Source organism: Gossypium raimondii, chromosome 1, assembly GCF_025698545.1.
Source record: "Gossypium raimondii isolate GPD5lz chromosome 1, ASM2569854v1, whole genome shotgun sequence".
NCBI lineage: Eukaryota > Viridiplantae > Streptophyta > Magnoliopsida > Malvales > Malvaceae > Gossypium > Gossypium raimondii.
This window is the reverse complement of record NC_068565.1, coordinates 51,272,046-51,287,971: the sequence shown is the minus strand read 5'-3', so window position 1 is coordinate 51,287,971 and position 15,926 is coordinate 51,272,046. Positions and strand designations below refer to the sequence as shown.

Sequence of the window (15,926 nt, the reverse complement as noted above, 5' to 3'; positions counted from 1 at the left end):
TGCCAGCCCCTTTAGAATCGCCTCTGCTCCAACTAGCGTAACTGTCAATCGGTACAAATCGAAATTTTAACTGGTGCAGAAAAGAGAATTAATTGCAACGGTTTATCACTGAAATGGTACCCATTAATTGAAACCGATACAGAATCAACTGTACTGTTTATTTTTTTTTATATTTGCCGATTGAGTCTTAGCTTGATTGGCATGGACATTTTTGCCAATACAGGTGGACATGGGTTCGAGCGCATTGAAGCGATTGGATGATGGAAACAAAACAATGATTTAAATCAATTTGGAGTGACCAACAGTCGAAATGATTTCAATCCATAATGATTTGACCTAAAAAATTGAGTGACTCAATCCCAAAACCATTTAAACAAGAAATGAATCGACCTCGAACAAACCCGAAATGGCTTAAAATTTTTAATTCATCAATTTCAATCTCTTTGTTTTTATACTCACACACTTATGGTAGGGAAATATCCACGTCGAACACCCATCCACTATGTTCAAAAAGAGTTACCCAAATAAAAGCCTACCACTTACTTCCGTGAGAACTTAAACCCGAGTGAATTCTATTACTAAAGTGTCTTGACCGCTAAACCAAACACGAGAATTTAATTTCAATCCAAAAATCATTATTACCTACGCGTGGAATTATAATGGGTATATCTTGCTTATACTATTTTTGTCAAAAACATGTGTGATAAATGTTGAATAATTTAACAATATTCCTAAAGTTTCTTTGCTTGACGTCCTCATATCTACCTAGGATTTAATATTTAATATAAATAATTTATTACCAACGCTAAACTAAATAACTAATTCAATTAATTATTATAGCTATAATAAAAAAAAGAGAAGTCGTCACATATTTACGTAGAATAATATTCAACTTAATTTATTTTTTTATATTGATTTCCTAAGATCTAGGGATATCCACGTATGCATATCTTAATTTTTCAAAAAAATTTATTCATTTCAGGAATTTGTAGAGAAATTATTGTACGAATCCTTCCCATCATATCATCTATGGTCATTTTTCAATTATTTAATGACATTTCAACAATTTTTCCATACCATTGGCACATAATTTTGGTAATGTTTTTACCCTAAATCTCGAACCTCAAACTTGAACCCTAAACTTTTGCCCTAAACTCTAAACCTAAGTTTGGATTTGAGGTTTAGGGATTAGGCTTGAATTTGAGTTCAGTGTTTGAGGTTTAAGGTCTAGGTTCGAGTTTATAGTTTAGGGTTCAAAATTCAGGGTTCGAGGTAAAAAAATTACCAACATTATGTGTAAATGACATGGAAAAAAATTACTAAAATGTCATTAAATAATTTGCAAATGTCCAGAGATATCCACGTATGCATATCTTAGTTTTTCAACAAAAAAAAAAGCTTATTAATTTGAGGGATTTGTAGAGATTATTTTATGAACCCTTCTTACCACATCATCCATGGTCCATTTTTCAATTATTTAATAATATTTCAACAGATTTTACATGTCATTGCCACTTAATTTTGGCAATTTTTTATTCTAAATCTCGAACCCCAAACTCAAATCTTGAATCCCAAACCCTAAACCCAAGTTCGGGTTTGGGTTTGAGTTTAGGTTCAAGGTTCGAAGATTAGCGTTCAGGGTTCGGGTTCAAGTTTGGGGTTTAGAGTTCAAGGTTCAAGATTAAGGGTAAAAAAATTACCAAAATTACGTGCCAATAGTATGAAAAAAATGTAGAAATGTCATTAAAATAATTAACAAATGACCATAAATAATGTGTTGGAAAAGGTTTATAAAATTTATAGAGGAGAGAAATCTTATCATGATATTACTTCATATTTTACAACTTGACCTGATTAAAGCCTTGAATGAATAAATAAAAGCTCCATTAATTGTTGGCTATGAAGACTGACCACTGATAATAAAAATATGTAATTAGATATAATGAGAAGACTTCAAACAAGAACATACCAAAGACTAGGTAAAATTATATAAATTATACATCTTTCCTTGAAAATGGTTTTTCCTGTATTTTTTCTTATAATTTATTTTCTCCTTATCTGACATATTTTATGCATAAAAGTTGAAACAAAAGGATCAAACCAAAATTTATGATAAAATATAATATCCGGAATAATCATTTTAACTCTTAAATAGAAGGATAAAGGTATTGCAGCGTGTTTAAACCCACATTTTCTTATATTGGTAAGAATGTCAATATCAACCAAGCTAAGACTCTATTAGCATCAATTTTTTATTTATTCACTAATACCGGCAAGTAAAATAATAATGAAAATCATAAAGGATGTACAACTGTATCTAGCTGGGTCTAAATATAATATGAACAAACTTTATACTTTCCCAAGCTCGGCTCGGCCCGAAATATGGGCCTGAAATTTTGTCTAAGCTTGCCCATATTTGCAAAAGACTAACCTAAACTCATTTTAGACCCATCCATATATATTTTTTTATTTTTTTAAATATTTAATAATTTTATATATTTTTTATTTATTGAAATTTTTTATATAGCCATCTTAACATTATTTTAGTGTTTACATTGGAGTAGTATTATATATTTAATATAAATTTATTTTTGTGTTATAATTTACATAATATATAAAAAATAACATAATATAAAGTATCATAAACTTAAAATTGGGCCGGAATTAGGCCTTGAATGTTCAAGCCCGAGCTCGACCCATGAACAAGTTTAGCTGTACCGCATGCATGGGAACAATATAACTCCATATAATGGGTAAAATTCTCACGGTGACCCTTGTATTGGGAGTGAAATTACAGTTTGCCCCCTACTTGAAAAGTGGGTAAATTAATCTTTGTACTTTATAGCAAAGAGCAAATTGACCATATTGCTAAAAAGTCCATCCATTTTTATTGTTAACAACTGGTCATTGTACATCATAATGAGGTACATGTCGCACGTCACATATAACTATTTGGTTATTCTGTCAGCTACACCATATTTTAATAGTAGAAATGAACGAAATTTTTAATAGAAATGGCCGGTTTACTCTTTGATCTAACATATAATTACTATTTTACCCATTTTTGAGTAAAAGTAGCAAAATACAATCTGGCTCCTAGTACATGGGCCTCCATGATACTTTTACCCTATATAATGCTATTTCTTTTGGAAATAAAAATGCACTTTTTTAGGGTTAATATAGTAGGGTACCTGAGTTTGATTCAATGTTCAATTTGATACCCAAACCAAATGATCCAATGAATGTTTCATTGGTGTACTTTAGTAAAAAAACATAGGTACTTAATTCGAACAAAAAATAAAGTTCAGATGTTAAATTAAACATTGAAGTCAAACTCAGGTATTTAACTATAACTAAAGAAAAAAACACCCTAGTATTAAATTGAGCAAACTAAGGTGCCAAAATTAACATCGAAGCCAAACTCGAATATCAAATTTAAATACTAAATTAAATATTAAAACTAAATTTAAGTACCAAATAATATATTAACCTTAATTTTTTAAGGCCCCTAATATTTGACTTAATTGCAATAGAAGTAGCACCGTACGTGTGGTACATATAATCTTAGCTTTCATAGCATTATTATAATTAGATTTAATTAAAACCTTGATTTGGATCCTAGTCATCAATAAATCAATAGATTTTGACAAAAAAAAGTTTTGAATAATATTATTGTAGGTTCTGATCATATCTGCTCTTTTATGACACGATGCTTAAAACTACCCATGGCCCCTCCTTAACCCATAATAAATAAGAGGATAGTACGCTCCAACGCACTCGAACCCACGTCCTCCTACATTGACAACAATGTTCATACTAATCAAACTAAAACTCAATCGACGTGTCTTTTTAAAAAAATATGAAAATAATAAAATTATTTTAAATCAAAAGTTGTTTTTTTTTAATTATAGAAGTAATAATTTTGTCTCTTTATTTTTAAAATTTTAAATAAAGCAAGATGGAGTGTTTTTCTTCTTCTACAAATACTTTTCTATTTTACACGCTGATCATTTGGAATAAACAAAGCAAAGCACTGATTTTGTTGATTATATAAGCCTTAAATAGTGCCCATTTTTTCCACCCTTTCAAACACAATTTTCCTCATTTTTAGTATACATTAGAAAATGTAAAAAGTGAACATTTTGAAATAATAAAAGCAACAACCACATTTTGAAATTTGTTTTTTTATATATTTTAATTTAACATAATTTATGATAATCATGTCGAGATAGATCATATCTGCTCTTTTTGACACAATGTCTAGAAATACCCATAGCCTCTCCCCAACCCATCACTCGAACCCACGTCCTCTTGCATTAAAAACAATGCTCATACCAATCGAGTTGATACTCAATTAACTTAATGCAATTTAACCCTCTATCTTTTTATATTATATCTATGTAGGTTTCGTGTTGAAATGAATATTTTTTTAAAAGAATGTTTACAATTTAATCAAAATAATTAACGACACTATATTTTTAGATTAATTAATGAGTTTATAAAAATATATATATTACATTAAGTCGTATTAAAATATATAAATTAAATCTCAATTCGAGTAAAAAAAAAGGTCAAAACCATAATTTTAATTTTTATTAGAAGAATGTATAAGCAAAAGAAAATCATATTATATGGTATCAAAGAATGAAAGGCGAATAAGAAAGATGGGAACACAAATTTTGTACTTTTCATAAACAATGATTTCTTGTCCTTTAAGCATGGGGTTTTATTTCCAAGAAAAATATTTGAAAAGTTAAACCTTAGTTATCAAATTATTTGATTTTTTTTAGATAATCTTATTATAAGTTTTGACCATATATCGTTTTTATGACACGATATCTAGAATTACTTATAACTCTTCCCTAACCCAGAAATAGGAGAATAATGCGCATCGGCACACTTAAACTCACATCTTCCTACATTAGCAACAATACGCATACTAATCGAGCTAAGACTCAATCTGTCATACAATTTGAAACGATAAACATCATTGATTTTTTTTTTTAATAATCTCATTATAGGTTTTGATCATACCTACTTTTTATGACACAATATTTAAAACTACTAATAGTTCTTCCACAGCTCATAAATAAGAGGATAATGCACTTCGACGCACTCAAACCCACATCCTACTACATTAACGACAATACCCATCCTAATCGAGTTAAGCCTCAATTCTGCCGTACTATTTGAATTAATATAAGACACTTATATTTAATTAGACTTTTCTAAGCGTATGAAAATTTCCATGATATATTTGCTTACGTGATATTAATTAATCTTTAAGCGTCACAGCTTAGCTTCCCTCAAATTGTATTTACGCTTTTTAGAGTCTCGAGTCAAAAACATTATTATTATAAAACAAAGTATGGTATTTTTCAACATTAGGACAAGTGTTCAATATTCAATTTGTGTTACTTGCCTCTATTAAATAAAACCCAAATTTAATATAATCATTTATTTAAAAAAAATTATTTTATAGAGATAAAAGTTTCATAGAAGTTATTGATTGAATCTTAATTCGATTGGTATTAGTATTGTTGTCAGTGCAGGAAGATATGAGTTCGAGTGCACTTAAGCACATTATCCTCTTATTTAAGGGTTGGGGAGAGGCTATGGATAGTTCTAGGCATTGTATAAAAAAAATGATAAGAACCTATAATGAAATTCATGTTCAAAAAGAAAAGGTTTTATGGAAGTTATTGTACTAATAGTCAGATTTTATTTTGCCTTCTGTACTAAAAGTATGGGTAAATTAATCTTTATACGTTAGATAAAAAAACACTTTGTTTTTTTTTTTCAAATTGATTATTGATCGATTTATTTAGCAATGACGAAAGGATTCCTAGTAACTAGTAATCTGCGTCGCTCTCACTCAAAGTACATACTTGTATGGATATCAATATATCACTCACGCCTTTGTTTGTTACAACCCGGCGATTCAATTCTAAAATCTAAATAGAAAATGGCTCGAATGAAATCATAAAACTATCTATGTTGTACACTTTTCTTTATTTCATTGAGATTGTAGTTCAATTGGTTTGAGAACCGCCCTATCAAGGCGAAAGTTGAGGGTTCGAGCCCCGTTAGTCCCGACGACAAACTGGTTCATCTGTTAAAAAAAATCATCTATTTCTATTATCAAAACTTGATCTAATTATTTTGTTATTCATGCTAGTTTTTAATGATAGGAATAGGAATAACAATAATTAATTTTTGATATAAATCAAAATAAATTATTAATTTTAAAATTTAATAACAATTTTTAAAAGTAAAATACGCCATAAGTCCTTATACTCTTCTTAAATTTGAAATTTAGTTCCTATACTTTTATTTCTAAGAATTTAGTCCTACTTTTCATATTTCAAATATCATGTCCAAGTACTAAGATTAGTTTATTAAATTCAGGTTCGTAATAATACAATTTTTTAGTTACATTGTTGTTAAGTGAATATTTTTTATTTTGAAATGTCACACAAACTTAAATTTTGAAATCTAAAAATAAAAGCAAAAGGACTAAATTCCGAATTTACAAAAAGTATAGCCATCTATGAGATATTTTTACTTTTCCAAATAATTTTAATATTTTTCTGGATTATAACGAGACACGTGTACCGCGTAAAAAGCAAATTGTCTTGACTTAAAAGGTCAGTCTACAGGCCCCCATGTTCTTCCCCGTCACGCAACGGCGTCGTTAGTCGAAACGTCTATAAATACACCCTTCCCCAGTCCCCACCATTTATTTATTTCTCTGAAAGCTCTCCAGGCAAAATTCAAAATCCAAGTTTCTTCCTGTATTACCTAATTATCTATTATCATCTGCCGCCAAACAAAAAAAGAGCTTCAAAAAAGGAAAACTTGCCTCTCACGAAATGCCAAGAAAAGGAATGAGGAGCCTTTGTTTTAGTCCCAGAACGCCGTCGTTTTCCACCTCTCGTCAATCCACCACCTCGGAGTCTACGGCCAGTAGTACTAATCGCCGGAGATTTTCAGAATCCATGATCGAGCAAACGATCGACGCCGCAGCTACAATCATCATGAAATGGGATGCTGATACGTCGGCTTACGCTAAAGTCACTTCTCTTTTCTACGAAAGCAAAAGAGAAGCCTTACGGTTCATAAGATCTGTTAACGAGTTACAAAAAACAATGCATTTGTTAGTTTCTGAGCAAGGTTCCGGTTCGGAAAAACTCGTTCGAGCTCAAATTTTGATGCAAACAGCGATGAAGAGGCTTCAAAAAGAATTTTACCAGATTTTATCGATGAACCGGGCTCATTTGGATCCAGAATCGGTTTCTACAAGATCGTCACGGACCTCCGCGAGATCTAGTACGTCGGATTTTGATGACGATGATGAGATCCGAACCGCAGGTGATTCTATCTCTGAAATAGAAGAAGTTTCTTCTATGGCCATGTCGGATTTGAAATTGATAGCTGATTGCATGATTGCTTCTGGTTATGCTAAAGAATGCATGCATATTTATAAAATAATTCGAAAATCGATTATCGATGAAGGTATTTATAAGCTGGGAATCGAGAAATTGAGTTCGTCTCAGGTTAATAAAATGGAATGGGATGTACTTGATTTAAAAATCAAGAACTGGTTAGAAGCTGAGAAGATTTCAATGAGAACGCTTTTCACCGGAGAACGAATCCTCTGCGATCAGGTCTTTGCTACTTCCGATCTCATCAAAGAATCTTGTTTCACGGAGATTTCAAAAGAAGCAGCGATTCTTTTGTTTGGATTCCCGGAGCTCGTCGCCAAGACGAAAAAATATTCGCAGGAGAAAATGTTCCGTGTACTCGACATGTACTCGGCGATTTCAGAAGACTGGAAAGAGATCGAAACGATCTTTTCATTCGAATCCACTTCAACCGTTCGATTACAATCTCTCGACTCGCTGGTTCGACTCAGTGAGTCCATTCGTTCGTTGTTGATGGACTTTGAATCGACAATCCAAAAGGATTCATCCAAAACGATGATTCCAGGTGGCGGTTTACATCCACTAACGATCTCCTCGATGAATTACCTCACTCTCCTCGCCGATTACAGCAACATCCTCACCGACATTATCTCGGACTGGCCACCACCGGCGAAATCAACGTTACCGGCTTCTTTCTTATTCAGTCCAGATTCCGAAGATTCAACGGCGCCGGCGATTTCCGTCCGATTTGCTTGGCTCATCCTCGTCTTACTCTGCAAACTCGACGGTAAAGCAAAGCATTACAAAGACGTTTCCTTATCATACCTCTTCTTAGCCAACAATCTCCAACACGTAATCTCCAGAGTCCGTACATCGAATCTCCAGTACATACTCGGCGAAGAATGGATCACTAAACACGAGGCTAAGGTGAAACAATTCACATCAAATTACGAGCCGTTAGCGTGGGGTGAAGTGTTCGCCTCGTTGCCGGAGAATCCAACGGCTCCGATAACGGCTGGTAAAGCCAAAGACTGTTTCAGAAAATTCAATGCAAGCTTTGAAAAAGCGTATTGGAAGCAACGTTCTTGTATCGTCCCGGATTCAAAACTGCGAGAAGAGATCAAAGTTTCCATCGGAACAAAACTGGTGACATTATATCGAGACTTTTATAATACGCATATATCAACGGTCGGAGATGAAAGGAGTGCAAGATTATTTGTTAGGTTTTCACCCGAAGACATCGGGAATTACTTCTCTGATTTGTTCTATGGGACGGTGAGTTCTGGTAGTTCATCGACGTCGTCTTCGGTATCATCTCATCACCGCCGGCAAATGCTGCGGTCGCCGTTAAGAGTGTAAAGCTTTATTTCTTGTTGAAATTTGAAGATAAAATAATCGTAAAATAATTTACGGCGATTTTTTGAAATCCTTAAAATCGGCGCTATCTTTTTCAGGTAGTTATCTAACGACCTTGTAAACTTCAATGGCTTTCATATCTGTTCCTTTTTAAATCTGTTTATGCTGTTTACTCCGCAGATATGGAAGTTCCATTTCTCTTTCTATCCTTTGCTGCTGATTTTTACGTAAACTTGAGAATGTAATATGTTGTAATTTATGAATTTAATTGAATTTTTAAAAATATTTTTTTAACATTTTACTTTAATAGTATTAACGAAATTTGAACCCATGTCGACAGCACTTGAAAGAGTTACTTATTAGCTCTCCTACATGTCGAATAGAAAGATAAGTGTTCAAACGAAGTTTTCAATGCCAAACAATCATGAATAAGCATATCAAATTCGAGTTGCTTGATTCTATTTTAAGAAGAGGTTGAGTAATTTAATTATATATTGTCTCGAATAAAGCTTGAGCTTTGAAAATGATACTCAATTAACTGATTAAATTAATTAATGAGTGGTGAGTTTTGAATAGAGTTCGACCTTATCATTATTTGAGCTTGAATCAATTGGATTACAACCTTAGATATACACATGCCTAAAAAAAAAAAATACCAGCATAAAATGAAACATAAATGATTTCAAACATGAACATAACTCCAAAAATACAGTCATGACATTGTATACATGAATTATAAAAAATTGATTATGTTTGTATCGGATTGGATCAGTTGGATAGGAAACCGATCAGGATATTTGTCCGAAAAATAGTATTGAACTAATTGAATCAGAAATCGATATGAACTGATTGAACTGATTAAAAAAACCAATTGAATCGAGTTTTTTAAATTTTATTATTTTTTAATAAATTAATTCGACCGACGAATAGATGAACTAACCGATTCGATCATGATCTAATTCTAAAAAATATATAAATTCATGTATAATCTCACTAACTCTTTTTTTTTTTTTCCATTTTTAGGAATAAAAAGAAAAGTGTAGCTTTGCATGGATGTGGATTTAAGATGATTTATTTATATTATAAGGTTTAATAATTATTCAATATTTTATTTTATTTTATTTTAGTCCTTTTGGTAGTAGCCGCTAAACCAGCTTTCAATATGATAAGAAGAGAAAACGATGGATTAAATATACAAAATATCGCATCAAAGGTGAAACCAAGGAAGAAAAAATTTCCAGTCAACTTGGATTAAAAAAGCTGCTGCTGCTGCTAATTTCATAATAATAATAATAGAAATTTCTGGAGAAAAATAAGAAAAAGTCAATTGTGGTAATGATTTCAAAATTGTCGTGCATTTACTTTCAAAAAAAAAGAAAAAAAAATACGGTTGAAATTATATTACAATTATGTGGTCTCACAGTTTGTGTGTGTTGCCTTCGAGAGAAATTTTCCAAGGGTGTTAGAAATTAGGGCCGACCACCTTTTTGAAACCTTTGAAAATGGAGGAAGCTAGTAAAAACCAACAAGTTGCGTGCTTCGTATTTTCAGCCGAATAGACGGTGAAGTCATGATGAGAAACTTTTCGATATTGTGATGGCAGGCGACGTCGTGACGACACGAATAGAGACATTGCGATGTGATGACATATTCCTCCACATGAATCGGTTTTCTTCTTTCAATTAAAGTCTGCTATCTTCTCTTAGTGGAACTCTGATTATTTTAGGGATATTTTTTAGCATGATTAAAGCTCTAATATTAGCCTATTGAAAGGAGTCGTTGTATCCCTATTTTGTGAGACCAATTAAAAGACAATTAAAGATGTACTACATGACTTTTCTTTTGGGAGCGACAAGATGTAGTCGTTGTAGATCAGTATGTATCGTCGAAGAAGACGAGAACAAATTACCGGAAAAACGGTAGGAAAACATTGTGTTAGCTTGAATGATCAACTTTTCTTTAAAGAGCGACAAGAGGGGGGTGGATTGGTTTCTTAAAGACTTTGTGGTTACTAAGAAAAGAATAGGGACAATGAACACTTCGATGTATAGTGGTTTTATCCCAATTGCTTACTCCACTAACTTAACTTTCCACAATTAAGAATTTTTCCCAAATTCACTAATTTGATAACCTTTGAGGATAATGTTTAACCTTACAATCTCCTTTAAGATATCTACCCAAAATCTTAAGATTGCAATTTTGTTAAGGTTTCTACCCAAACATTTAGACTCGACCCTCTCAAAGAGTAAATACAAATAACAAACTAAGAATCAATCCTTACAAGAACAAAATGTTTGCCAATTAACCAATTAAGCAATAATAAACAAGAATACAATTGAGCTAAAGAATAACAATGAAAGCTCACAAGTGTGTACAAGAAAAGTATGAAAGAATTAAACAATAAGGTTGTATTGATTAATCTTTTGGGTTGATGATCTCTCTAGTTGTTGTAGGACCTTTGGAAGATGGTATTTATACTCTCTAATTCATTTCCAACCATTGCAGTTGTTGGAAACACAAATAGAATCGTTGGGGATGAAAATATTGGATCATTAAATTCACCTGCAACAAAAGGTTTCGATACTTTTTATACAAGCATCAATGTTATTAGCATTTAATGTCTGATTCAATGACAGTTAAAGATAGTTTACAACAATATCAAAGATAATTTATTGATACTTGATAAAAGGTATCGATATTTTGGTAATTGATTAAAAATAGAATGTCAATTTGGTATCAATTTTAGAATGGGTATTAATATTTTAAAACTATCGATATAAACAATACTGACTTGTTTAAAAACAGTTTTAACATGATTGAGTACGTTTAACTCAATTGAAACTATTTTAACTTGATTTTATTATTTTTTCAATTTTGTTTAACTTTAACTTTTACTAAAAAACACTTTAATTTATTATATCAAAACATATTATCAAATAAAGCTTGGTTTAACAGATCGTTTATCAGGGCCGAAAGGTGGAAGGTGTGTTGGTGAGGCCAAAAGGCAGAAATTTAGAATGCCCGTTGTGAGTTCGGATAGTCGTTTTACATTCATCGCCGGTACAAAGACGGATAGATCATATCCAGCTAGAGATCTAGCTTTGAAAAATAGTGAGCTCCATGCAGTTCACCGAACAATTCGTTGATTGATGGGATGGGAAAGCGATCATAGACAACGACGGCGTTGAGGGCACGGTAATCCACACAAAAACGTCATAGACCCCTAGTGTATTTCTTGTCACTATGGTAGCGAAGGCCTTGAGCAGCTATTGAACTTCAAATGTAGAATGGAGTTGGAGCTTTTATCTCTATTTCGGCTCGTATCTGAAAATTGCACCAAGCGTTGACAAGAAAGGCCAAGCAACTTTACATATGGCGTTTAAAGGGCAATATACTGCTTTCCATATAATTTATAAGATAAGGATGATGCAAAAAGATAGTCCAATGCAATTGAAAATCAAGCCCCTTGTTATGAAATATTTTTATTTTCACATGTTTGAATACATGAAAAAAATTTTAAAAAAATTATAAAAGTTTTCATATCAGATACATATTCATATTAAAAATTATACGAGTTTGATTAATAGTGAAAATTTTACATCGGAAAATTTACGAATAATCTTAGAATTTCATGGTGTTGTGATCGATTCTTTCATTCTAAATAAGAAAAGTTGATAGGAGAAAAATATTTGATCTTATATAAAATAAAATTCCTTTTCCTAGGTGAATAATTTAATATATATTTAACATAAATACAAATTTCATATATATTTTATTATTTAATATAAAATATTTTTATATATTTTTACATATATAATAATTTAATGTGTTGTTCTTAGTAGTCATTTTTATTCTCACTTTATCGTTATAGTCGTGTTTGAATTCAACTATGCATCCAACTGACATTTTTATCTCAATGCTATAATATGCAATTTTACCACTGCAGTAATTAATTTCATCACTAACACCATCTTTAATCTCGTCAAAATTAACTCACTGAAGAACCAAAATAATCTTTAATGAATCATCTTTGTGCTTAGATTTTAGGTATGTGTTTATAAAAACAGTGAAAATAATTTAAAAGCTCTATATAAAATTATTTGGGTAAATTACACTCAAAATCACTAAACTATTGGTAAATTTATGTTTTGGCCACTCAACTTTAAAAAATTACAAAATAGTCACTAAACTATTCGAGAATATTCATTTAAATTACTTATGATTGTTGAAGTCATAGTAATGTTATTTTATGATTGTTTAAAACTACCCATAACTCCTCCTCAACCTATAAATAAGAGGATAATATGCTTTAATATATTCGAACCTGCTTCCTTCTGCATTGACAACTATACACATACCAATCGAATTAAGACTCAACCGGTATAGTGAGACTAAAAGTAAAATATTGCTTTGTTATTTGAACATATAACATTTAACAAATTTGCTCTTTGTCTACTAATATTTCAGCAAAATAACTTCAATATGACCCTACAAAATCACACTCACTTCCAAAGAAATACAAAAAATAATATTTAAATCTTCTCTAAAGAGTTAAATCATTATTTAGGGTTTGAATTTGATAAATTTTCTCATATAGGAAAGTTCAATATGACACTACAAATGGAATACCTATTCAAATTCTTTGCAAAGGTTAAATCATTATTTAGGGTTTGAATTTGACAAATTTTTTTCAACATTGGCGATTAAATTTTTTTTTGTTCAAGTTAAGTCCTAAAGTTGGACCCAAACTTTAGGATTTTCAATGATTAACTTCAACAAAAAAAAATTTTTAAGCCCCAATGTGAAAAAATTCTAAGTTCAACCCCAAAAAATGATTTAACTTCGCTACAAACCCCAAAGTTCATTTTGCATTTTTTTTTCTTTTGAACTAGAAAGCTTTTGAGACATCTTACAATGAACAATGGCTCCTTGTATTGAACTCTCGACCTCTGAATTCGAACTATTGCTTCGTTTCAACAAATGCAAATCTCCAAATCCGCTCGAACCGAAAGAAAATGATGATGATGATGAAGAACTTGATGAAGAAGATGATGTTGATAAAGACATTATTGGTGTAGAATACCTTTGAATTACACCAGAAAAAGACCTCCTGTGGCTACCATTTGTATTCACACTTGCTTTAACACAACAACATTCATATGAACACCCAGATTTATTAAACAAAGACTTAAGCTTTTGTGTTATTGTGGACTGTTTGATTTGCTTAAGTTTCCTACACCAAGATTTCTTCAAGTTATTACCAATGAAACCAGATGATGAAGAAGAAGCCATATATGAGCAATGTTCTTCAGTTTGAAGTAAACTTTGAAGCATTTGCAGACGAGGAGGAAGATGAAGGGGAAGGAGCTTTCCCTTATAAAAGAGTTCATCAGCTGGTGAAGTTGTTGAAGCAATTTCACCATAAAATGATGAACATGTTTGAAACTCAAATTGTGGTGATGGTGGTGAGGTTATAGGGTAAAATAACAAGTTTGAAGATGATGAACTTACCTCTATATCTATATAATCTTCTTCATCTCCATTGTTATATGAAGCTTGGGTTGTTTCCATATCTTTTTGTTTTGATTTGTCAAAAACTCAAAAGAGAATAACAATGGTGAAAAGTTCTCTTTGTTTCTTGGAAATTGATGAGGAAAGAGAGGGACAGAGGTATCCTTTAAAGTGAGAATGGAGACAAGTTATAAAAAATAAAAATCATGTGGCAAAGACAAGTTAAAAAAATATCATTAAAAATAAATCAATCCGTATCAATTTCTAAATTAAATAATTTAATGACTTTTTTCGAATTAATACCTAAATCAATTTTTGCCCAATCGATTTAACTGGTTATTCTGATTAAGTTGAAACAACATAAATAATTGATATATATATATATATATATATATATGAATTATAGTAGACTTTAAAGGTGAGCTAAGAACCATATGATAAAACCCCAAAGGACTGTATAAAGTGTATAAAAGTGGATAACAATATGTTGGTGGTATACTCCATTTCCTTTTAAAGGACTTTAGTGTATACCCATGTTTATATATATATAGATTTCAACAATTTTATTATAAGTTTTAATTATGTTTGAGGCTTTTTTTACATAATATTTAGAATTACCCATAGTTCTTCCTCAATTCATAAATATAAGAATAATACACTTCAATATACTTAAATTCACGTCCTTCAGATTGACAACATATCAATTAAACTAAGACTAAACCGACATTTTATATATACTTTTGAAGTTGAAATATGTTGCAAAAGGGTGAGAAATGAGAATCTTCCACTACATGAAATAAAGGGTATTGTGTACCCTTTTACTTTTTATTGAAAGTTTCAATGCAAGCAATCTTCAACACTGTTAAAAGAAAATTAAAGAAGTACAGATCACACATATGGAAATCTTATTTGAAATTATGATATTCATAATAGTGTATCCACTTTGGAAAATTTTCAAGTATTTAATCATTTATGTACTCATCTTAACCTAGTTAGTGAATAAAACTGTTCAAGAGTCGGATTATTTATTTGTGTTCGATAAAATTTAAACAAGATAAAATTATTAGCTACAATGGGAATGAATTTATATAGAATATTTAGATTTAAATGTATTTAGATAACTATTTGTTTAAGTTTATTCTTGATGTGATAAAATATACATTTTTTTTATTTATATATTTTAAAAGTTGTTTATTTTTTTAAATTTATATCTGCCACGTGATATATTGAGAAGCTGTCACGTGTCGTCACTAGATTGACTATTAGTGGCATGTCAGCATAAACTAACAATGTTAGTGCAAGGTACCAACCTAAATGATAAAATACAAATTCAAGTACCAACTAAGAATATATAAACAAATACAAAGGACAAATTACAAATTAGTCCAAAAATAAAATATTTTAAACTATGTACCTATGGATAAATCTATTAGTGACCTGAAATATGTTTTCCTCTCTAGTTTATTGATTTGATACAATCCTACAAACTAAGTTATACAATGAAGATAGTAAAAATGAGATAAAAGAAAAGGGATTGTAAATGTTAAAATCCGAATAGTAAATCTCTTAAATAGGTGTTAGTAAAATTTGATTCAATTTGAAAAATTGAAAAAATTAAATTTCGAGTTAATTAAA

At 30.8% G+C, this 15,926-nt stretch overlaps 2 protein-coding genes across 2 annotated transcripts; one reads left to right on the top strand and one right to left on the bottom strand.

The window, feature by feature from the left end:
• Positions 1-6,747: 6,747 nt before the first annotated feature.
• On the top strand, positions 6,748-9,081 carry LOC105786461 (exocyst complex component EXO70H1). Its single transcript, XM_012612913.2, has one exon. The coding sequence runs from the start codon at positions 6,873-6,875 to the stop codon at positions 8,781-8,783; it is 1,911 nt and encodes a 636-aa protein (XP_012468367.1). The 5' UTR covers positions 6,748-6,872; the 3' UTR covers positions 8,784-9,081.
• Positions 9,082-13,230: 4,149 nt separating this feature from the next.
• LOC105787121 (probable membrane-associated kinase regulator 3) lies at positions 13,231-14,437 on the bottom strand. Its single transcript, XM_012613564.2, has one exon. The coding sequence runs from the start codon at positions 14,349-14,351 to the stop codon at positions 13,626-13,628; it is 726 nt and encodes a 241-aa protein (XP_012469018.1). The 5' UTR covers positions 14,352-14,437; the 3' UTR covers positions 13,231-13,625.
• Between the last annotated feature and the right edge of the window lie 1,489 nt (positions 14,438-15,926).